The sequence below is a fragment of the Staurois parvus genome, unplaced genomic scaffold (assembly GCF_062004578.1).
Source record: "Staurois parvus isolate SC_StPar_1 unplaced genomic scaffold, SC_StPar_1.0 ptg001581l, whole genome shotgun sequence".
In the NCBI taxonomy this organism is placed as follows: domain Eukaryota; kingdom Metazoa; phylum Chordata; class Amphibia; order Anura; family Ranidae; genus Staurois; species Staurois parvus.
The window spans coordinates 192,501-210,074 of NW_028319377.1; the positions used below are offsets into that span (position 1 = coordinate 192,501).

The 17,574-nt window shown below is 48.8% G+C and overlaps 1 protein-coding gene across 1 annotated transcript in view; it reads right to left on the bottom strand.

Moving 5' to 3' along the window:
- The window catches only part of LONP2 (lon peptidase 2, peroxisomal), a 153,578-nt gene extending 140,150 nt beyond the window's left edge, over positions 1-13,428 (bottom strand). The window contains exons 1-3 of the mRNA XM_089662888.1: positions 13,097-13,428; positions 5,355-5,589; positions 2,134-2,265 (exon numbers count right to left, since the gene is read on the bottom strand). Of these exons, the coding sequence (XP_089519014.1) occupies positions 2,134-2,265; positions 5,355-5,589; positions 13,097-13,329 (600 nt within the window). The 5' untranslated portion in view covers positions 13,330-13,428. The remainder of the gene's footprint in view (positions 1-2,133; positions 2,266-5,354; positions 5,590-13,096) is intronic.
- Positions 13,429-17,574: the final 4,146 nt, after the last annotated feature.

Consider the following 17,574-nt stretch of genomic DNA (forward strand, 5'->3'; position numbering starts at 1 on the left):
GTTGTGACAACGTTGCGAAGATCCAGCAATTTGTCCAGTTTTACGCAGAATTTCACATTTGCTCTTTGTTTTAACTCACTGTCCAGGATGAAATAGCAGACGTGGTAAAGCACGTGGTCAGAATAACACCAGCTGCGCAGCTCCCGATGTACACAGGATGATATCGTTTGGCAGATGAGGACGACACAAATTATTGCAGCTTTGCATTTATTAATACATCATTAAATGTATTTTTTTATGCAAGTAGCATACCTGACTTTGGCTCGTTATCAGAATTTTGCAGTACAACAGAACTCAGAGGGGAGGGGGAAGAAGCAGTACAAGGAGGCATTACGATGTACAGCAGTGCAGGGAGCATGGTGACAGGAGGAAAGGGAGGAGTGACCATGATCATTCTGCTGCTGTTTCTTACATTGACCAGTCACAGGGTGTGGGAAAGACAAGACTTTTAAGTGTTTAAGTGCACGTAAAAGAATGTGCATTTATTATTTGTGTCCAAAAGAGCCTGGAAAGCAGCGATCAGTAGATTCCTGATGCCATGCAGGTCTCCTGCAGACCTGTCAGACTATCTGCTTGCCGTGCGGGATGTATGGGGTGTACAAGCAAGCAGATATTCGGATAGGAAGCTGCAATGAACTACCACTGCGCTCCACAGCACCGTGGGAGTTCATTGAAAACTACAAGCCGACAGCCGCTGAGGCTGCTGGGACTTGCAATTCATTCATTCACGGAAGTCCATGAATGAATGACGAGGCTGTGTAGGCGGAGCCAACGCGCGGCAGCGCTATTTTCAAATCTGACAGATAAAACAGGGAGAAGTTTCCACATACGATCTGTCGGGGGGGGGCATTGGCGGCGGCTGCAGCAACATGTTCTACCCTAACCCTAAGTTCACATCTGTGCGGGTGGTGCCGCTGCAGATCCGCTCGAAAATCCGCACAGAGAATTGCGGACCCCATTAGTTCTAACGGCACGCCGCCCGCACTGGGAGACGCAACCGTACTGAAAACCTCACCTGCGTTTTCCAAAGTAGTGCCGGGACTTCTTTCCCTGCGCGTCACGGGCACAGGAGGAGTCCGTTCAAATGAATGGGCTCTCGTGCCCATGCAAAACGCGGCCCGCACGGCCGCATAGAAGTGGTGGTGCCGCTGCAGATCCGCACGAAAATCCACACAGAGAATTGCGGACCCCATTAATTCTAACGGCACGCCGCCTGCACTGGGAAACGCAACCGTACTGGGAACCTCACCTGTGTTTTCCAAAGCAGTGCCGGGACTTCTTTCCCTGCGCGTCACGGGCACGGGAGGAGTCCGTTCAAATGAATGGGCTCTCGTGCCCGTGCAAAACGCGGCCTGCACGGCCACATAAAAGTGGTGGTGTCGCTGCAGATCCGCACGAAAATCCACACAGAGAATTGTGGACCCCATTAATTCTAACGGCACGCCGCCTGCACTGGGAAACGCAACCGTACTGGGAACCTCACCTGCGTTTCCAAAGCAGTGCCGGGACTTCTTTCCCTGCGCGTCACGGGCACGGGAGTCCATTCAAATGAATGGGCTCTCGTGCCCGTGCAAAACGCGGCCTGCACGGCCACATAAAAGTGGTGGTGTCGCTGCAGATCCGCACGAAAATCCACACAGAGAATTGCGGACCCCATTAATTCTAACGGCACGCCGCCCGCACTGGGAAATGCAACCGTACTGGGAACCTCACCTGCGTTTCCAAAGCAGTGCCGGGACTTCTTTCCCTGCGCGTCACGGGCACGGGAGTCCATTCAAATGAATGGGCTCTCGTGCCCGTGCAAAACGCAGCCCGCACGGCCGCATAGATGTGAACCGGGGGTAAAAGCGTGTGGCACATGTAACATGTTCCCAAAGGTGAACCTTTCCTTTAACTGCAGCGGAGAAAAACCAGGTCCCCGAGGGCTGTATTGTGTGTCAGAGCTGTGCAAATCTCAAAGCTGGCTGGACAGAAATACAACTCCTTTAGAAGGTAAAACAGCTCCAATGTATGTATTTCACCGATGTATTTATGTGTGCCTGCAGTTCAGATTTGAAGTGTGCCACCTCCATCTGTGAATATTTCCCGTCTATACAATCATTTACAGGTAGCCATTTTTTTTTTGGTCCTCACCTGCAGCTTCTCCTCATTGGTTGTCCGGATGATTGATATCAGAATGTCCGGCAAAAGCTCCCTAGGAAGATTGTCTAATAGTTTCTTTAGTTTGGCAACTGCCGGCACTGAATTATCCAACATGTCCACCAGCTAGAAAAAAGAAAAACAGAATGGTCATGCACAGGGTTGACTGACAACTCATGGGGCCCCCAGGCAATAGGGGATCATGGGGTCCCTGTGTCCTTGCCCAAACTCAAAAAAGCCTATGAAAAAGGTACCAGGGGCATCTTATGGGGCCCCCTACTGACCCTGGGCCCTCGGGCAGTGCCCGAGTTTCCAAATGGTCAGTCCGCCCCTGGTCATACATTATCCATTTAGCAAAGAGAAAAACAATCCATGCCGGCTGATAATAGTTTCACTATGAAAATGCCAGCAAACAAAAAGAAAACACATATACACAGCAACAGCTAGAAACCCTTTCTTCCCTGACTAATGGCATCCAGGGTTTCCACCTACATTATCCTCAAAAGAAGCAACAGGGGCAGACTGACAACTCATGGGGCCCCCGGTCAATAGGGGATCATGGGGCCCCCGTGTCCTCGCCCATACCCAAAAAAGCCTATAAAAAAGGTACCAGGGACATCTCATGGGGCCCCCTACTGACCCCGGGCCCTAGGGCAGTGCCCGAGTTTCCAAATGGTCAGTCCGCCCCTGAGAAGCAATCACATAATATCGAGACATTAAGAATGATACATTTTTTTTTTTATCTTTTAGACAAACATGTCATATTTACCTCAACATTTAAAATGATTGTAAACCTAACTTTTGGTTTTTTTTTCTTTTTCTTTTTAAAGAAATTTTTATTTGTGTTTTGACAATATATAAAAGTAATAAATTATCTGGGTAACTGAAGCAGTAATAACATCTCAAATATGCTTTCATAACCAGAAAAGAAGCAATCACATAATATCGGGACATTAAGAATGAGAATTTTTTTCTTTTAAACAAACATGCCATATTTACCTGCTCAGTGCAATATTTTTGCACAGAGCAGCCACGATTCTCCTCTTCGTGGGCCCCCCACTGGCCACCATAGAAAGCAGCTTCCTATGGGGGCACTCGTGGAGGCTCGATCCCGAGTCATGGTGCCTGCATTTTGGCCCTGCCTCCCTCGTCACAGAATTTCAAGTTTTTTCTTAGTTTTTGTTATACAATTTTGTAAATAAGTGATTTTTCTCCTTCACTGATGTGTGCTAATGAGGCTGCAGTGATGGGCACTGATAGGCTGCACTGATGGACACTGATAGGTGGCACTGATGAGAAGGCACTTGTAGGTGGCACTGATTGGCATTGACAAGCATCACTGATGGGCACTGAAAGGCAGCACTCATATATGGCCCTGATAGGCAGCATTGACTGGCACTGTTAGGCGGCACTGACTGGCACCGTTAGGCGGCACTGACTGGCACCGTTAGGCGGCACTGACTGGAACTGATAGGCGGCACTGACTGGAACTGATGGGTGACACTGAAAGGCAGCTGAGATGGGCACTGATATGTGGCATTGATGTGCACTGGTAGGCACTGATATGTGGCATTGATGTGCACTGGTAGGCACTGATATGTGGCATTGATGGGCACTGGTAGGCACTGATATGTGGCATTGATGGGCACTGGTAGGCACTGATATGTGGCATGGATGGGCACTGGCAGGTGACATGGATGAGCACAGAGCTGGCACTGATGGACACTGACAGGTGTCACTGACACTGCTGGGGCTATACAGATCATCAGGGCACACTGATCATCAGTGCTCTGATGATCAGTGTAGATGTCCCCTCCGAGGAATGCCGATTACCGGCTCTCCTCTCCTCTGTCAGTGTGACAGCTCGTGAGGAGAGAAATGCTGATAACTGGCATTTCCTGGTTTACATGTGATCAGCTGTGATTGGACACAGCTGATCATATGACCGAGCCAACATCTTCGGCTCTTTCCATTGATCAGTGATCCGCTGTGTCCGAGAGACACAGCGCACCGCCGATCGCCATGCTGCGCACTCCCGGAGCCGCGCATGTGCGGTTAGAATGGGACGACGTCTTATGATATCCTCCCAGAATGACAGAACCGCCTTGTGTCCGTCATTGTACTATATGACGGGCGGGAGGTGGTTAAAGAGTGCCTCGGGACTGTCCATCATTTTAAAGGGTGCCTTGACTGAAAAAAAGGTTGAGAAACACTGACCTACTTTATCTTGCATTTAACCTATAACAAGTTAACCTGCTAAGCCAGCCTTAGACGGGTGGAATCTTGGCCAGTTCAGCAGGGACCAGCCAGGAATTGAACCATGTGTGGGCAGGCTGATTGTACCCAAGTTGACCAGCCTGTACTATTTTTCACGTGACTATTATAGCCACTAGCAGTAATCACTGTGTTCTCCTGGCAGGGACGGCTCCCCCTGCTGGGAGAACATAAGAACACCAAGGTAGGGATTCCCCCACTGACACTGACAGTGTTGATGGGGGAATCGAGCTATTTGCTTTCCTGCAACCCATGGTTGCCAGAAAGAAGATCACTCCATCTATGGCCGGCTTGACCACATCAATACCGGGTACTTTTACCCCCTTTCTGCCCAGGCTAATTTTCAGCGCTGTCGCACTTTAAATGACAATTGCGCGGTCATGCAACACTGTACCATAGTGACACTGTAGTACTTGTGGGGGGTGATGAAGATTTTTTTTTTTTACACGGATTGCTTTTACACCCATAAAGGCTGTAAAAGCAATCATTTCTCCTCTCTGGCTGCATTCTTGCAGCCATTGAGAAATACTGAGTGAGCTGTGATTGGTTACAGCTTGTCACATGGTACAAGGCTGTTGCGAATAGCTTTGTACCATGTGACCTCTGTGATCATTCACAGATTTCACACGTAGTAAGCAATGATGTCAGAAGTGACATCTTGCTTACTACTCTGCATGTGATTACTGATTGGCAAATCTGTGATCACATGATCAGGACCTCACACAGAGGTCCCGTACAGCGATTGGTGTTCCGCTGTGTCCTCCAGACACACCGGATCATGGTGCTGTGCGCTCCCAGGGAGAGCGCACAAGCAGGGAGTAGGGAGGATGTTTATAAACGGCCACCCGCCCCTGCACTGCCACCGTCCGGCCGTTTATATACATGGGCCAGACGGGAAATGGATAAAAAAGGAAAGAAAAATGTGAGTAAGGACGACCTACCTGAACGGCGTACTTATAGAACTGCTCGGACAGATCGCCGATGGCCTCTTTAAACTCCTCTTTAGTGCGTAGCTCCTCTAAGCGATCGAGTTGCTCCACCTCAGCGACGGGGTAGGGTCGGGTTTTCACAATCTCCGTGATCTGAAATCGGCACAGGCCGGTGACCAGTAGGGTGTAGTGCGGCTTGGGCCAGTTACTGCCGACAACTTGCACAGCTATTGCCGCTGTTCCGATCCTGCCAGGAAGCACAAGATAGATTTAGATCTCTGCTTCACCTTAAAGTCTCACTTTTCTTTCATTTGTGGATGGAGTAAGGGAGGGTACTAACCCTTGTCAGATTCCCCCCCATCTGTGTCCCCACTGGGGAGATTTACAGTCACTTCCTGTCCCATAGCCAAAACAGGAAGTGAGAGGAAATCCCTCCAATGTGAGAGAATCTCGGTGTGTTATTAGGGTCAGCGGATCTAGTGTCCTCATTGTAAGATTTCCTCTCTATTACTCTTCTGAGATGTCAGATGCATTTTCCTTTTCCAACTGTCTCCCGGCCCCACCTCTATATCCCTGTCCTGTTAGAAACCATGAGGCCCCATACAGCCCACCTGACAGCCCCCAATCCCCCCCCCCCAAAAAAACAAAACAATTTACTATGCTTCAGTTATGAATGAACACAGTGAATGATCAGTACCAGCCACTCATTGTGTTCATTCAGGGAAGGAAAGGGCACCCCCATTCTCCATCCTGAAGGTTCCTATTGTGTGATTGCAGCTGCCGGTGGGAAGGAGAGGAAGGAATTTGGCAGCACTGTGAGGCACGCAGGGGGTCCCGGGCAGCACGGGTAAACTTATGTACATGGTGGGTGATGGGTTTGGCAAGGGGAGCAATTATTGGAACCGATCCCCTGTATGGCTCTGTCTGCGGCAGCTGAAAGCCAGCGGGAGGGAGGAGAAGAATCCAACTTTCAGAGAGCCATACAGGGGAATCGGTTCCAGTAATCGCCTCCCCGCCACACCCATCACCCTCTCTGCCCACATTGGATTCACCCAGCTTGGGCCCTGTACAGGAGGAATGGTGCTCCTGGACCCTCTCCTTTGCCGAGAGCCCCCAGAGCAAGGTGCCTGCTATAGGGGCACTTGTGCATGCTCACTCGTGAGTCTATGGGATACACAGAGCATGGTTCAGTTCGCCCCACACTCCCTCCTCACTAAGCCGCGAACAAAGAAAAAAAAAAAAAAGAAAAAACCAAAAAGGAAGAAAAAAAAAAAAGAAAAAAGAACAAAAAAAAAAAAAACACACAAAAAAACAAAAAAAAGAAAAAGAAAAGAAAAAAGAACAATAAACGAAAAAAGAAGAAAAAGAAAACAAAAAAAGAAGAAAAAAAAGAAACTAAAAAAGAAGAAAAAAAAACGAAAAAAAAAAGCCTTCAGTCTTTAGAGCAACTTGAATCTCAGTGTCGTGGGTTCAAGTCCCACATTGGACGTGTGACACTGGGGGGAACTGGAGTACCACCCTACGTAGGAAGTACAGAACACAATTTTAATCAAGTTCACAAAAAAAATATAAAAAAATTAAAAAAAAACCATACAAACATTTAAAGAGCTAAAAATAAAAGTCAGTAGTCACTGTTCAATTAAAAAAAAAAGAAAGAAAAGGAATGACATTATTATTATTATTATACAGGATTTATATTATTATTATACAGGATTTATATTATTATTATTATACAGGATTTATATTATTATTATTATACAGAATTTATATTATTATTATTATACAGAATTTATATTATTATACAGGATTTATATTATTATACAGGATTTATATTATTATTATTATAATACAGGATTTATATTATTATTATTATACAGGATTTATATTTTTATTATACAGGATTTATATTATTATACAGGATTTATATATTATTATTATTATACAGGATTTATATTATTATTATTATACAGGATTTATATTATTATTATACAGAATTTATATTATTATTATTATACAGAATTTATATTATTATACAGGATTTATATATTATTATTATACAGGATTTATATTATTATACAGGATTTATATTATTATTATTATAATACAGGATTTATATTATTATTATTATACAGGATTTATATTTTTATTATACAGGATTTATATATTATTATTATTATACAGGATTTATATTATTATTATTATACAGGATTTATATTATTATTATACAGGATTTATATTATTATACAGGATTTATATATTATTATTATTATACAGGATTTATATTATTATTATACAGGATTTATATATTATTATTATTATACAGGATTTATATTATTATTATTATACAGGATTTATATATTATTATACAGGATTTATATATTATTATACAGGATTTATATTATTATTATACAGGATTTATATTATTATTATACAGGATTTATATAGCGCCAACAGTTTGCTCAGCGCTGTACAATATCATTGAAGCTCTTGGTCCGTGATGAATGATTGGATTCTACTGTGAGGATACATGAAGTTACATGACGTGCGCAAACTCATCAAAGCAAACAAGATCATTTTAAAAAGCAAAAAAGGGCAAAATGAATTAAAAATAAATCAAGAATTATTTCAGAATAATTAAAAATTGAATTTTAATTTAAACTGATAAAATTAGAACCGTGATTAAATTATTTTTCTGTTAATTCAATTAAATTTTGCGTTCAATCAAGGTTCTAATTTTATCATTTCAATTACATTTTCAATCATTCTTCTGATCGGTTTTCATTGTTCTAATGATTGTTTATTCTGACGAGTCTGATTTTGCTCGGATGTAATCTCCGGATATATTCACAGACCAACAACTTCAACAGCGTTTGGTCACTGATAACTTTTTTTTTTAATTACATATATTGATGCTTTTTAACCACTTCCAGTCCGGACACTTTCACCCCCTTCCGGTCCGGACACTTTCACCCCCTTCCAGTCCGGACACTTTCACCCCCTTCCGGTCCGGACACTTTCACCCCCTTCCGGTCCGGACACTTTCCCCCCCCTTCCGGTCCGGACACTTTCCCCCCCCCTTCCGGTCCGGACACTTTCTCCCCCTTCCGGTCCGGACACTTTCCCCCCCCTTCCGGTCCGGACACTTTCCCCCCCCTTCCGGTCCGGACACTTTCCCCCCCCTTCCGGTCCGGACACTTTCCCCCCCCTTCCGGTCCGGACACTTTCCCCCCCCTTCCGGTCCGGATACTTTCCCCCCCCTTCCGGTCCGGACACTTTCCCCCCCCTTCCGGTCCGGACACTTTCCCCCCCCTTCCGGTCCGGACACTTCCCCCCCCCTTCCGGTCCGGACACTCCCCCCCCTTCCGGTCCGGACACTCCCCCCCTTCCGGACACTCCCCCCTTCCGGTCCGGACACTCCCCCCCCCCTTCCGGTCCGGACACTTTCCCCCCCTTCCGGTCCGGACACTCCCCCCCTTCCGGACACTCCCCCCTTCCGGTCCGGACACTCCCCCCCCCCTTCCGGTCCGGACACTCCCCCCCCCCCTTCCGGTCCGGACACTTTCACCCCCTTCCGGTCCGGACACTTTCACCCCCTTCCGGTCCGGACACTTTCCCCCCCCTTCCGGTCCGGACACTTTCCCCCCCCTTCCGGTCCGGACACTTTCCCCCCCCCTTCCGGTCCGGACACTTTCCCCCCCCCTTCCGGTCCGGACACTTTCCCCCCCTTCCGGTCCGGACACTTTCCCCCCCCTTCCGGTCCGGACACTTTCCCCCCCCTTCCGGTCCGGACACTTTCCCCCCCCTTCCGGTCCGGACACTTTCCCCCCCCTTCCGGTCCGGACACTTTCCCCCCCCTTCCGGTCCGGACACTTTCCCCCCCCTTCCGGTCCGGACACTTTCCCCCCCCTTCCGGTCCGGACACTTCCCCCCCCCTTCCGGTCCGGACACTCCCCCCCCTTCCGGTCCGGACACTCCCCCCCTTCCGGACACTCCCCCCTTCCGGTCCGGACACTTTTCCCCCCTTCCGGTCCGGACACTTTCCCCCCCTTCCGGTCCGGACACTTTCCCCCCTTTCCGGTCTGGACACTTTCCCCCCTTTCCGGTCCGGACACTCCCCCCCTTCCAGTCCAGACACTTTCCCCCTTGTATGTGATCACTGATTGGCCAATCAGTGATCACATGATCGGGACCCCACACAGAGGTCCCGTCCGATGATCGGTGTTCCACTGTGTCCGGAGGACACCCAGGGAGCGCGCACAAGCAGGGGGCGGGGAGGCTGTTTATAAATGGCCACCTGACCCTGCACTGCCACCGTCCATCCTTTTATATACAACGACTGGACAGGAGGTGGTTAAATATGAATTTATATAGGATTTTGCTTTTATTTATTTTGTAGCTCTGATGAAGGAGGATCTTTGGATCCCCCAAAACGTGGGCTTTTTTTTGTGAGCTTGAAATTTTATTCTAGACTAAGTTGAAGTGACTGGCCACAGAGACGAAACAAATAAATCCTCCGACATAAGTTGTACCTGTTTATCTGCGGTCCTCTTCTCTACAACTGTTCAAAGTCCAAAATGTATTCAGCTTACCAGAGCTTTCAGAAAGCAGGGGGTGGAGATAAATGACACTCTGCAGAGCTCAGTGAGGAGAGCTCTGAGAGCTGATTGGAGGGAACAGACACACCCCCTTCACACAGCACACAGGAACAGAGCTGATGCTGTCAATCATAGGCTGTGTGCTGGAGATCGCTCCCCCGACACTTTTTTTTTTCTTGGTGATGGGAAAACTCGTCACACGTGACTCATGCGGATAGCAGAGGATATGATATACACACTACACAGCAAGGGTTTCCAAACTTTCTAAACAAAAAGGGCCCGTTTACTGTCCTTCGGACTCTCGGGGGACCAAAAACAATGCCCATTTTTGGTGTCACTGGGAGGAATTGTGCCTCATCATTGGCGTCATTGGGCCCCATTGTTGGTGTCACTGAGAGAAATTTTGTCCCATTTTTGGTGTCACTGGGAGAAATTGTGGCCCTTCATTGATGTCATTAGGCCCCATTGTTGGTGTCACTGGGAGTCCATCCATGGAATACATCATTTACGTATTTTGTGCAACAACTACATCAGTATTCAGTAGATATACACTATATTGCCTACAGTGTTGGTCGGCCTGCCTTTCCACGCACATGACCTCTAATGGCCCCCCCCAGTCTTAGTCCGTAGGGTTCAATATTGAGTTGGCCCCGCCCTTTGCAGCTATAACAGCTTCAACTCTTCTGGGAAGGCCGTCCACAAGGTTTAGGAGGGTGTCTATGGGAAGGTTGGACCATTCTTCCAGAAGCACATTTGTCAGGTCAGGCACTGATGTCGGGGGAGGAGGCCTGGCTCGCAGTCTCCGCTCTAATTCATCCCAAAGGTGTTCTATGGGGTGGAGGTCAGGACTCTGTGCAGGACAGTCAAGTTCCTCCACCCCAAACTGGCTCCTCCATGTCTTTATGGACCTTGCTTTGTGCACTGGGGGGCAGTCATGTTGGAACAGGAAGGGGCCATCCCCAAACTCTTCCTACAAGTTGTCCAAAATGTCGCCTTAAGAATTCCCTTCACTGGAACTAGGGGGCCAAGCCCAACCCCTGAAAAACAACCCCACACCATAATCCCCCCTCCACCCAACTGTACACTTGGCACAATGCAGTCAGGCAAGTACCGTTCTCCTGGCAACCGCCAAACCCAGACACGTCCATCGGATTGGCAGACTGAGAAGCGTGATTGGTCACTCCAGAGAACACGACTCCACTGCTCTAGAGTCCAGTGGCGGCGTGCTTTACACCACGGCATCCGACGCTTTGCATTGCACTTGGTGATGGAAGGCTTGGATGCAGCTGCTCGGCCATGGAAACCCATTCCATGAAGCTCTCTACGCACTGTTGTTGGGCTCATCTGAAGGCCACACCAAGTCTGGAGGTCTTTAGCTATTGACTCTGCAGACAGTTGGCGACTTCTGCGCACTGTGCGCTTCAGCATGCGCTGACCCCGCCCTGTCATGTGACGTGGCCTACTACTTGGTGGCTGAGTTGTTGTTCCCAGTTGCTTCCACTTTGTTATAATCCCACTAACAGTTGAGCGTGGAATATTTAGTAGCCAGGAAATGTCACGGATGGACTTATTGCCCAGGTGGCCACCTATCACGGGACCACGCTTGGAGTCACTGAGCTCCTGAGAGCGACCCATTCTTTCACCAATGTTTGTAGAAGCAGTCTGCATGCCTAGGGGCTTGATTGTATACACCTGTGTCCACGGAGGGGATTGGAACACCTGAATCACATGATTGGGAGGGCGGGGCCAATACTTGTGACAATATAGTGTATTTACTCATTACTATTCTGCATCTTAACTCCTGGCACAAATATTGTTCTGCGCTTCAAAATAAAATGGCTGTAAAGGCTGAAGGTTTTATACCGTCATGTTTTCTATGTATGAAGGTAAAAAAAAAACGTTTTGTGTGCAGCACCCCCCCCCCCCCCCCCACAATACTCCCCCGAGCCCCATCTCAGTCCAGTGATGTGCACTGGAGCCTCGGCTCTCTCTCTCCTCATTGGCTGAGACACAGCAACATGAGCCATTGTCTCCCACTGCTGTCAATCACAACCAGTGAGCCAATGAGGACAGAGCAGGGGTGGGGCCAGGGCGTGGCTCTATGTGTCTTACATTTCCTAAAACTGGGTAATAGGAGGAGACCTTGAAGGGGCGGCTGTACCTGTAGGAAACGCGGGGGAGGGAGCCACAAGGAAATCACATGGTACTTTTGCAGCGTGTCATTTCCTGCACCCACCCACATTTCCTGCACCCAGCTTGTTCAGATGGGTGGGGGCCGCCTTTAAGAATGAACGGCCGTGCGTTTTGGATGCAGAAAAAAAAAACCCACACAAACGCATGTAGTGTGAAATGGCCCTTAGGATTTTTTCCACTCTGTCTTCCCCTGGTGGTCTGGGGGGGCCAGAAAAGAGGATGGACCCTTTTTATTGGGGGGGCATAGAGGGGACGGACCCTTTTACCGGGAGGGAGGAAGAAAGTGGACAGACCATTTTACCGGAGGGGGGGGGCAGAAAGGTGACGGACCATTTTACCGGAGGGAGCAGAAAGGGGACGGTCCATTCTACCAGGGGGGGGGGGCAGAGAGGGAATGGACCTTTTACCGGGAGGGGGGGGACCAGATCTTTTATCGAGGGGGGGCAGAAAGGGAACGGACCCTTTTTATCGGGGCCAGACCTTTTTACCAGGAGGGGGAAGAAAGGGGACGGACCATTTTACCGGGAGGGGGGGGGGGGCAGAAGGCGAAGGACCCTTCTTATCGGGGTGGGGGGAGCCAGGAATCGGACGGACCTTTTACTGGGAGGGGGGCAAAGAAGGGGACTGACCCCTTTATCGAAGAGGGGGGGTCAGAAAGGGGAGGGACCCTTTTATCTAGGGGCGGGGCCCCAGAGAGGGGATGGACCCTTTTATTGAGGGGTGGGGCCCCAGAGAGGGGATGGACCCTTTTATTGAGGGGTGGGGCCCCAGAGAGGGGATGGACCCTTTTATTGAGGGGTGGGGCCCCAGAGAGGGGATGGACCCTTTTACCAGGAGGCCCCAGAAAGGGACAGACACCTTAATGGGGGGCCCCTAGTAGGGAGCAGGCCCTTTATCAAAGGGGATCCAGAACTGGCAGGCACGTTTCCAGGGGCCCAAGAATGAAGCCCCGCCCCTTCCACGGACCTGTGCAGGGTGGCTCGCTCCTCCCCCTCGGAGCCCGGGTCCCGGGTGTTCGGGGTCACCCCGATGATGGTGCTCTTCAGTGAAGTTCCTCTCAGGAGATGACTCCGGACCAGCGCCAGGTTCCCGGGGGAGTCCACACTGACCCGCATACTGGAGCCGGGGAGGAGGACCCCGTCATGGCTCAGGAGGAGGGGCAGCCGCCGGGGGATCTGGATGGAGCCGCTAGAAGCCATGACCGACCGACCGACACACTGACAGCCCCGACCGGGCAAAGATCGACCCCGACCTCCCGGACTACAACTACGGACAGCGATCGGGGACAAACCACCTCCGACCGGAGAACCGCCGCCACCTACTGTCCGCCTGACGGTACTACAACTCAGAGCTCACACGCCTGAGGAGATTTCTTCCCGCTTCCTGATTCGCTAAACGTTCTTTGGGGCGGTGCTCTCTAGTGCCAGAGATGGTGGGCGGGGTTTGTAAGCTACCATGACGAAGGACGGGGCGGTGTAGGGGGAAGTTAGGCTCCAATGGGGCGCTGGCTGAGCGGAAGTTAGGCTCCAATGGGGCGCAGGATGGGCGGAAGTTATGCGCCCATGGAAAGCAGGATGGGCGGAATTTAGGTGATAATGGAACACAAGATGGGCGGGCGTTAGGCGTCAATGGAGCGCAGGATGGGCGGAAGTTAGGCGCCAATGGGGCGCAAGATGGGCGGGCGTTAGGCGTCAATGCAGGGAAGGATGGGCGGAAGTTAGGCGCCAATAGGGCGCAGGAAGGCTGAAGTTGGGCGCTAATTGGATGTCAGATATGCTTGGTCCCCCGGACTCCGCCTTCCCCACTTTCATTGTAGCTGGGAAACCCCGCCCACCGCCCTTAGAAGCCGAGCGCTGCACCTGGGAGAGAATATGGGCGGGGATTGTACATTGCAGTCTCCTGATAGGCTATCTCTGGCTAAGCAGGGCTGAAGAGACCGGAGTGTGGGGGCGCTGTGTGGTCAGGGGTGTGCTGGTGCACTTGGCCAAAAACCGAAATGGACAGTTTTGTTCCAAAAAAAATATATATTTTTTTATATATGATTGTATTATATTCAACATTTTAATTAATATCATGAATTAAAGAAAATATATATTCCAATAACGTAAAATAACTCTTCTTGAAAGTAACACAAGAATTGTACAGAAAATAAAATGAAATATATATAAAATTAAAAAATTTAAAGTAGAACTAGAGGCAAAATGTTTGTTTTTTGGATAGAGTATAACCCCCTGTTAGATTTTTTCCCCAATTTGTGTCTCCATTGGGGAGATTTCCCTTCACTTCCTGTCTCATGATTGAAACAGGAAGTTAGGGGAAATCCCTGGAAATTAAGAGAAGTACATGGGGACCCCCCCCCCCCCAGGTCGCCAGAACTCGTGTCCCCATTGGAAGATTTCCCCTAAATTACTTTTCTGGGGCTACGTTTCTTGTACTTTCAATGATAATAGTAAAGAAGACAAATAGAGAGGGGGAATCTCCATAACGGGGGCGCAGACAGCAATCCAAAACTAGATAAAAACTTTTGCCTTTAGTTATATTTTAGTTTTTGTTTTGAAGTCAACAGGAGGCGAATTAGCATTGAAGTCAATGAAACTTGATATTGCATTAAAGTCAACGGGGAGTTTTTTTGCATTGACGTCAATGGGAAGCAGTTTTACAATGAAGTCAGGCAGCACAGTGGCTAAATGGTTAGCACTTCCGCCTGGCAGTACTCAGGTCCTTGGTTCAAATCCTAGCCATGGCACCACCTGCCGGGAGTTTGCATGTTCTCCCTGTGCCTGTGTGGGTTCCTTCCGGGTACTCTGGTTTCCTCCTACACTCCAAAGACATGCTGGTAGGTTAATTGGATCCTGTCTACATTGTCCCTAGTATGTGTATGTATGAATGTGAGTTAGGGACCTTAGATTGTACACCCCTTGAGGGTTAGGGACTGATGTGAATGTACAATATACATGTAAAGTGCTGCGTAAATTGATGGTGCTATATAAGTACCTGAAATAAATAAGTCAATGGGATGCAATTTTGCATTGAAGTCAATGGGACGCGATTTTGCATTGAAGTCAATGGGATGCAATTTTGCATTGAAGTCAATGGGAATGTGATTTTTGCATTGAAGTTTGCAGGTGTAAAAGTAACGGCATGTTTTGCGGTGAAAGCGGAAGTGATGTAACATTCTTTTGCTTCTGCTGTGTGATGAGACACCTAGCTAACAGGTGGGAGGCCTCACTTTCATCATTCACTGTGTGTGCTGATAGTAATACGGAGTCATGTTTGAGCTCACTGAGCTTCAAAGAGTTCAAATTGTTGGTGCCGCTCAGCTGGTGCCTCTGTGACTGAGGTTGCCAATCTATTTGCCGTGTCGAGAGGTACCGTATCAAACGTTATGACGGCAGAAACAGTTTCCGGGAAAATGTCGTCTGACAAGCATAAGTGCGGTTGACGTGGTCACCTGACCAAAAGAGACAAAAGGACATCGAGCAGGATTGTGACCCGGTATAAGAAAACAACTGCTGGAAAAGTGACTGCAGAGCTCAATCTCAGTCTTCACGGGACTGAGACTGAGGAGTGCTTAACTCCTGTAGTCAGTAGCCAAGCCAAAGTCATTCATGAAGAGCAGGAGTAGCCAAGCCAAAGTCATACACGAAGAGCAGGAGTAGCCAAGCCAAAGTCATACATGAAGAGCAGGAGTAGCCAAGCCAAAGTCATACACGAAGAGCAGGAGTAGCCAAGCCAGAGTCATACACGAAGAGCAGGAGTAGCCAAGCCAGAGTCATACACGAAGAGCAGGAGTAGCCAAGCCAGAGTCATACACGAAGAGCAGGAGTAACCAAGCCAAAGTCATACACGAAGAGCAGGAGTAGCCAAGCCAGAGTCATACGCGATGAGCAGGAGTAACCAAGCCAAAGTCATACACGAAGAACAGGAGTAGCCAAGCCAAAGTCATACACGAAGAGCAGGAGTAACCAAGCCAAAGTCATACACGAAGAGCAGGAGTAGCCAAGCCAGAGTCATACGCGATGAGCAGGAGTAACCAAGCCAAAGTCATACACGAAGAGCAGGAGTAGCCAAGCCAAAGTCATACACGAAGAACAGGAGTAGCCAAGCCAAAGTCATACACGAAGAACAGGAGTAGCCAAGCCAAAGTCATACACGAAGAGCAGGAGTAACCAAGCCAAAGTCATACACGAAGAACAGGAGTAGCCAAGCCAAAGTCATACATGAAGTGCAGGAGTAGCCAAGCCAAAGTCATACACGAAGAACAGGAGTAGCCAAGCCAAAGTCATACACGAAGAGCAGGAGTAGCCAAGCCAAAGTCACACACGAAGAGCAGGAGTAGCCAAGCCAAAGTCATACACAAAGAGCAGGAGTAGCCAAGCCAAAGTCATACACGAAGAGCAGGAGTAGCCAAGCCAGAGTCATACGCGATGAGCAGGAGTAGCCAAGCCAAAGTCATACACGAAGAGCAGGAGTAGCCAAGCCAAAGTCATACACGAAGAGCAGGAGTAGCCAAGCCAAAGTCATACACGAAGAGCAGGAGTAGCCAAGCCAAAGTCATACACGAAGAGCAGGAGTAGCCAAGCCAAAGTCATACACTAAGAACAGGAGTACCCAAGCCAGAGTCATACGTGAAGAGCAGGAGTAAGTGTAGTCAAGCAGCAGGCCGAGGTCTATACCAGGAAGACAACAGAGCAACAGAGTGTGGTCAGAGGCAAGCTGAGGTCAGACTCAGACTTCTTCACGGGACTGAGATTGAGGAGTGCTTACCTCCTGTAGTCAGTAGCCAAACCAAAGTCAAACATAAAGAGCAGGAGTAGCCTAGCCAAAGTCATACACGAAGAGCAGGAGTAGCCAAGCCAAAGTCAAACACGAAGAGCAGGAGTAGCCAAGCCAAAGTCAAACACGAAGAGCAGGAGTAGCCAAGCCAAAGTCAAACATGAAGAGCAGGAGTAGCCAAGCCAAAGTCAAACATGAAGAGCAGGAGTACCTTTAGTCAAGCAGCAGGCCGAAGTCTATACCAGGAAGACAGCAGAGCGTGGTCAGAGGCAAGCTGAATTCAGACTCCAGAATCCACCATGCAAGGTCAGGAGCAGGCTGGGTCAGTGATGGGAAATCAGGCAAGGAGAGCAGGATCACGGGTTACGGGAAGCTGAAGAATGTCCAGCAAATAGCACACATCAGGGCCTCCTTTAGGGCATTCCTGGGATTGGATGTGAGCGGGCATGTGCCAATGCGTGTGCACGTGTGCTGGTGCACACAAATGTGTTGACGTGTCAGTGCACGCTGGTTACTGGCCAGAGTCCATCTGTGGGTTGACACCAGTATGAGCATTAGCTGTACGAGTATTGGTCTCCTTGTATAGAATGGATTTTTAAGAGACAAGATTTCTAGACAGCTACATCCTCATGGTCACGGCTGATAAAAAACCCCAAGCCAAACCATCA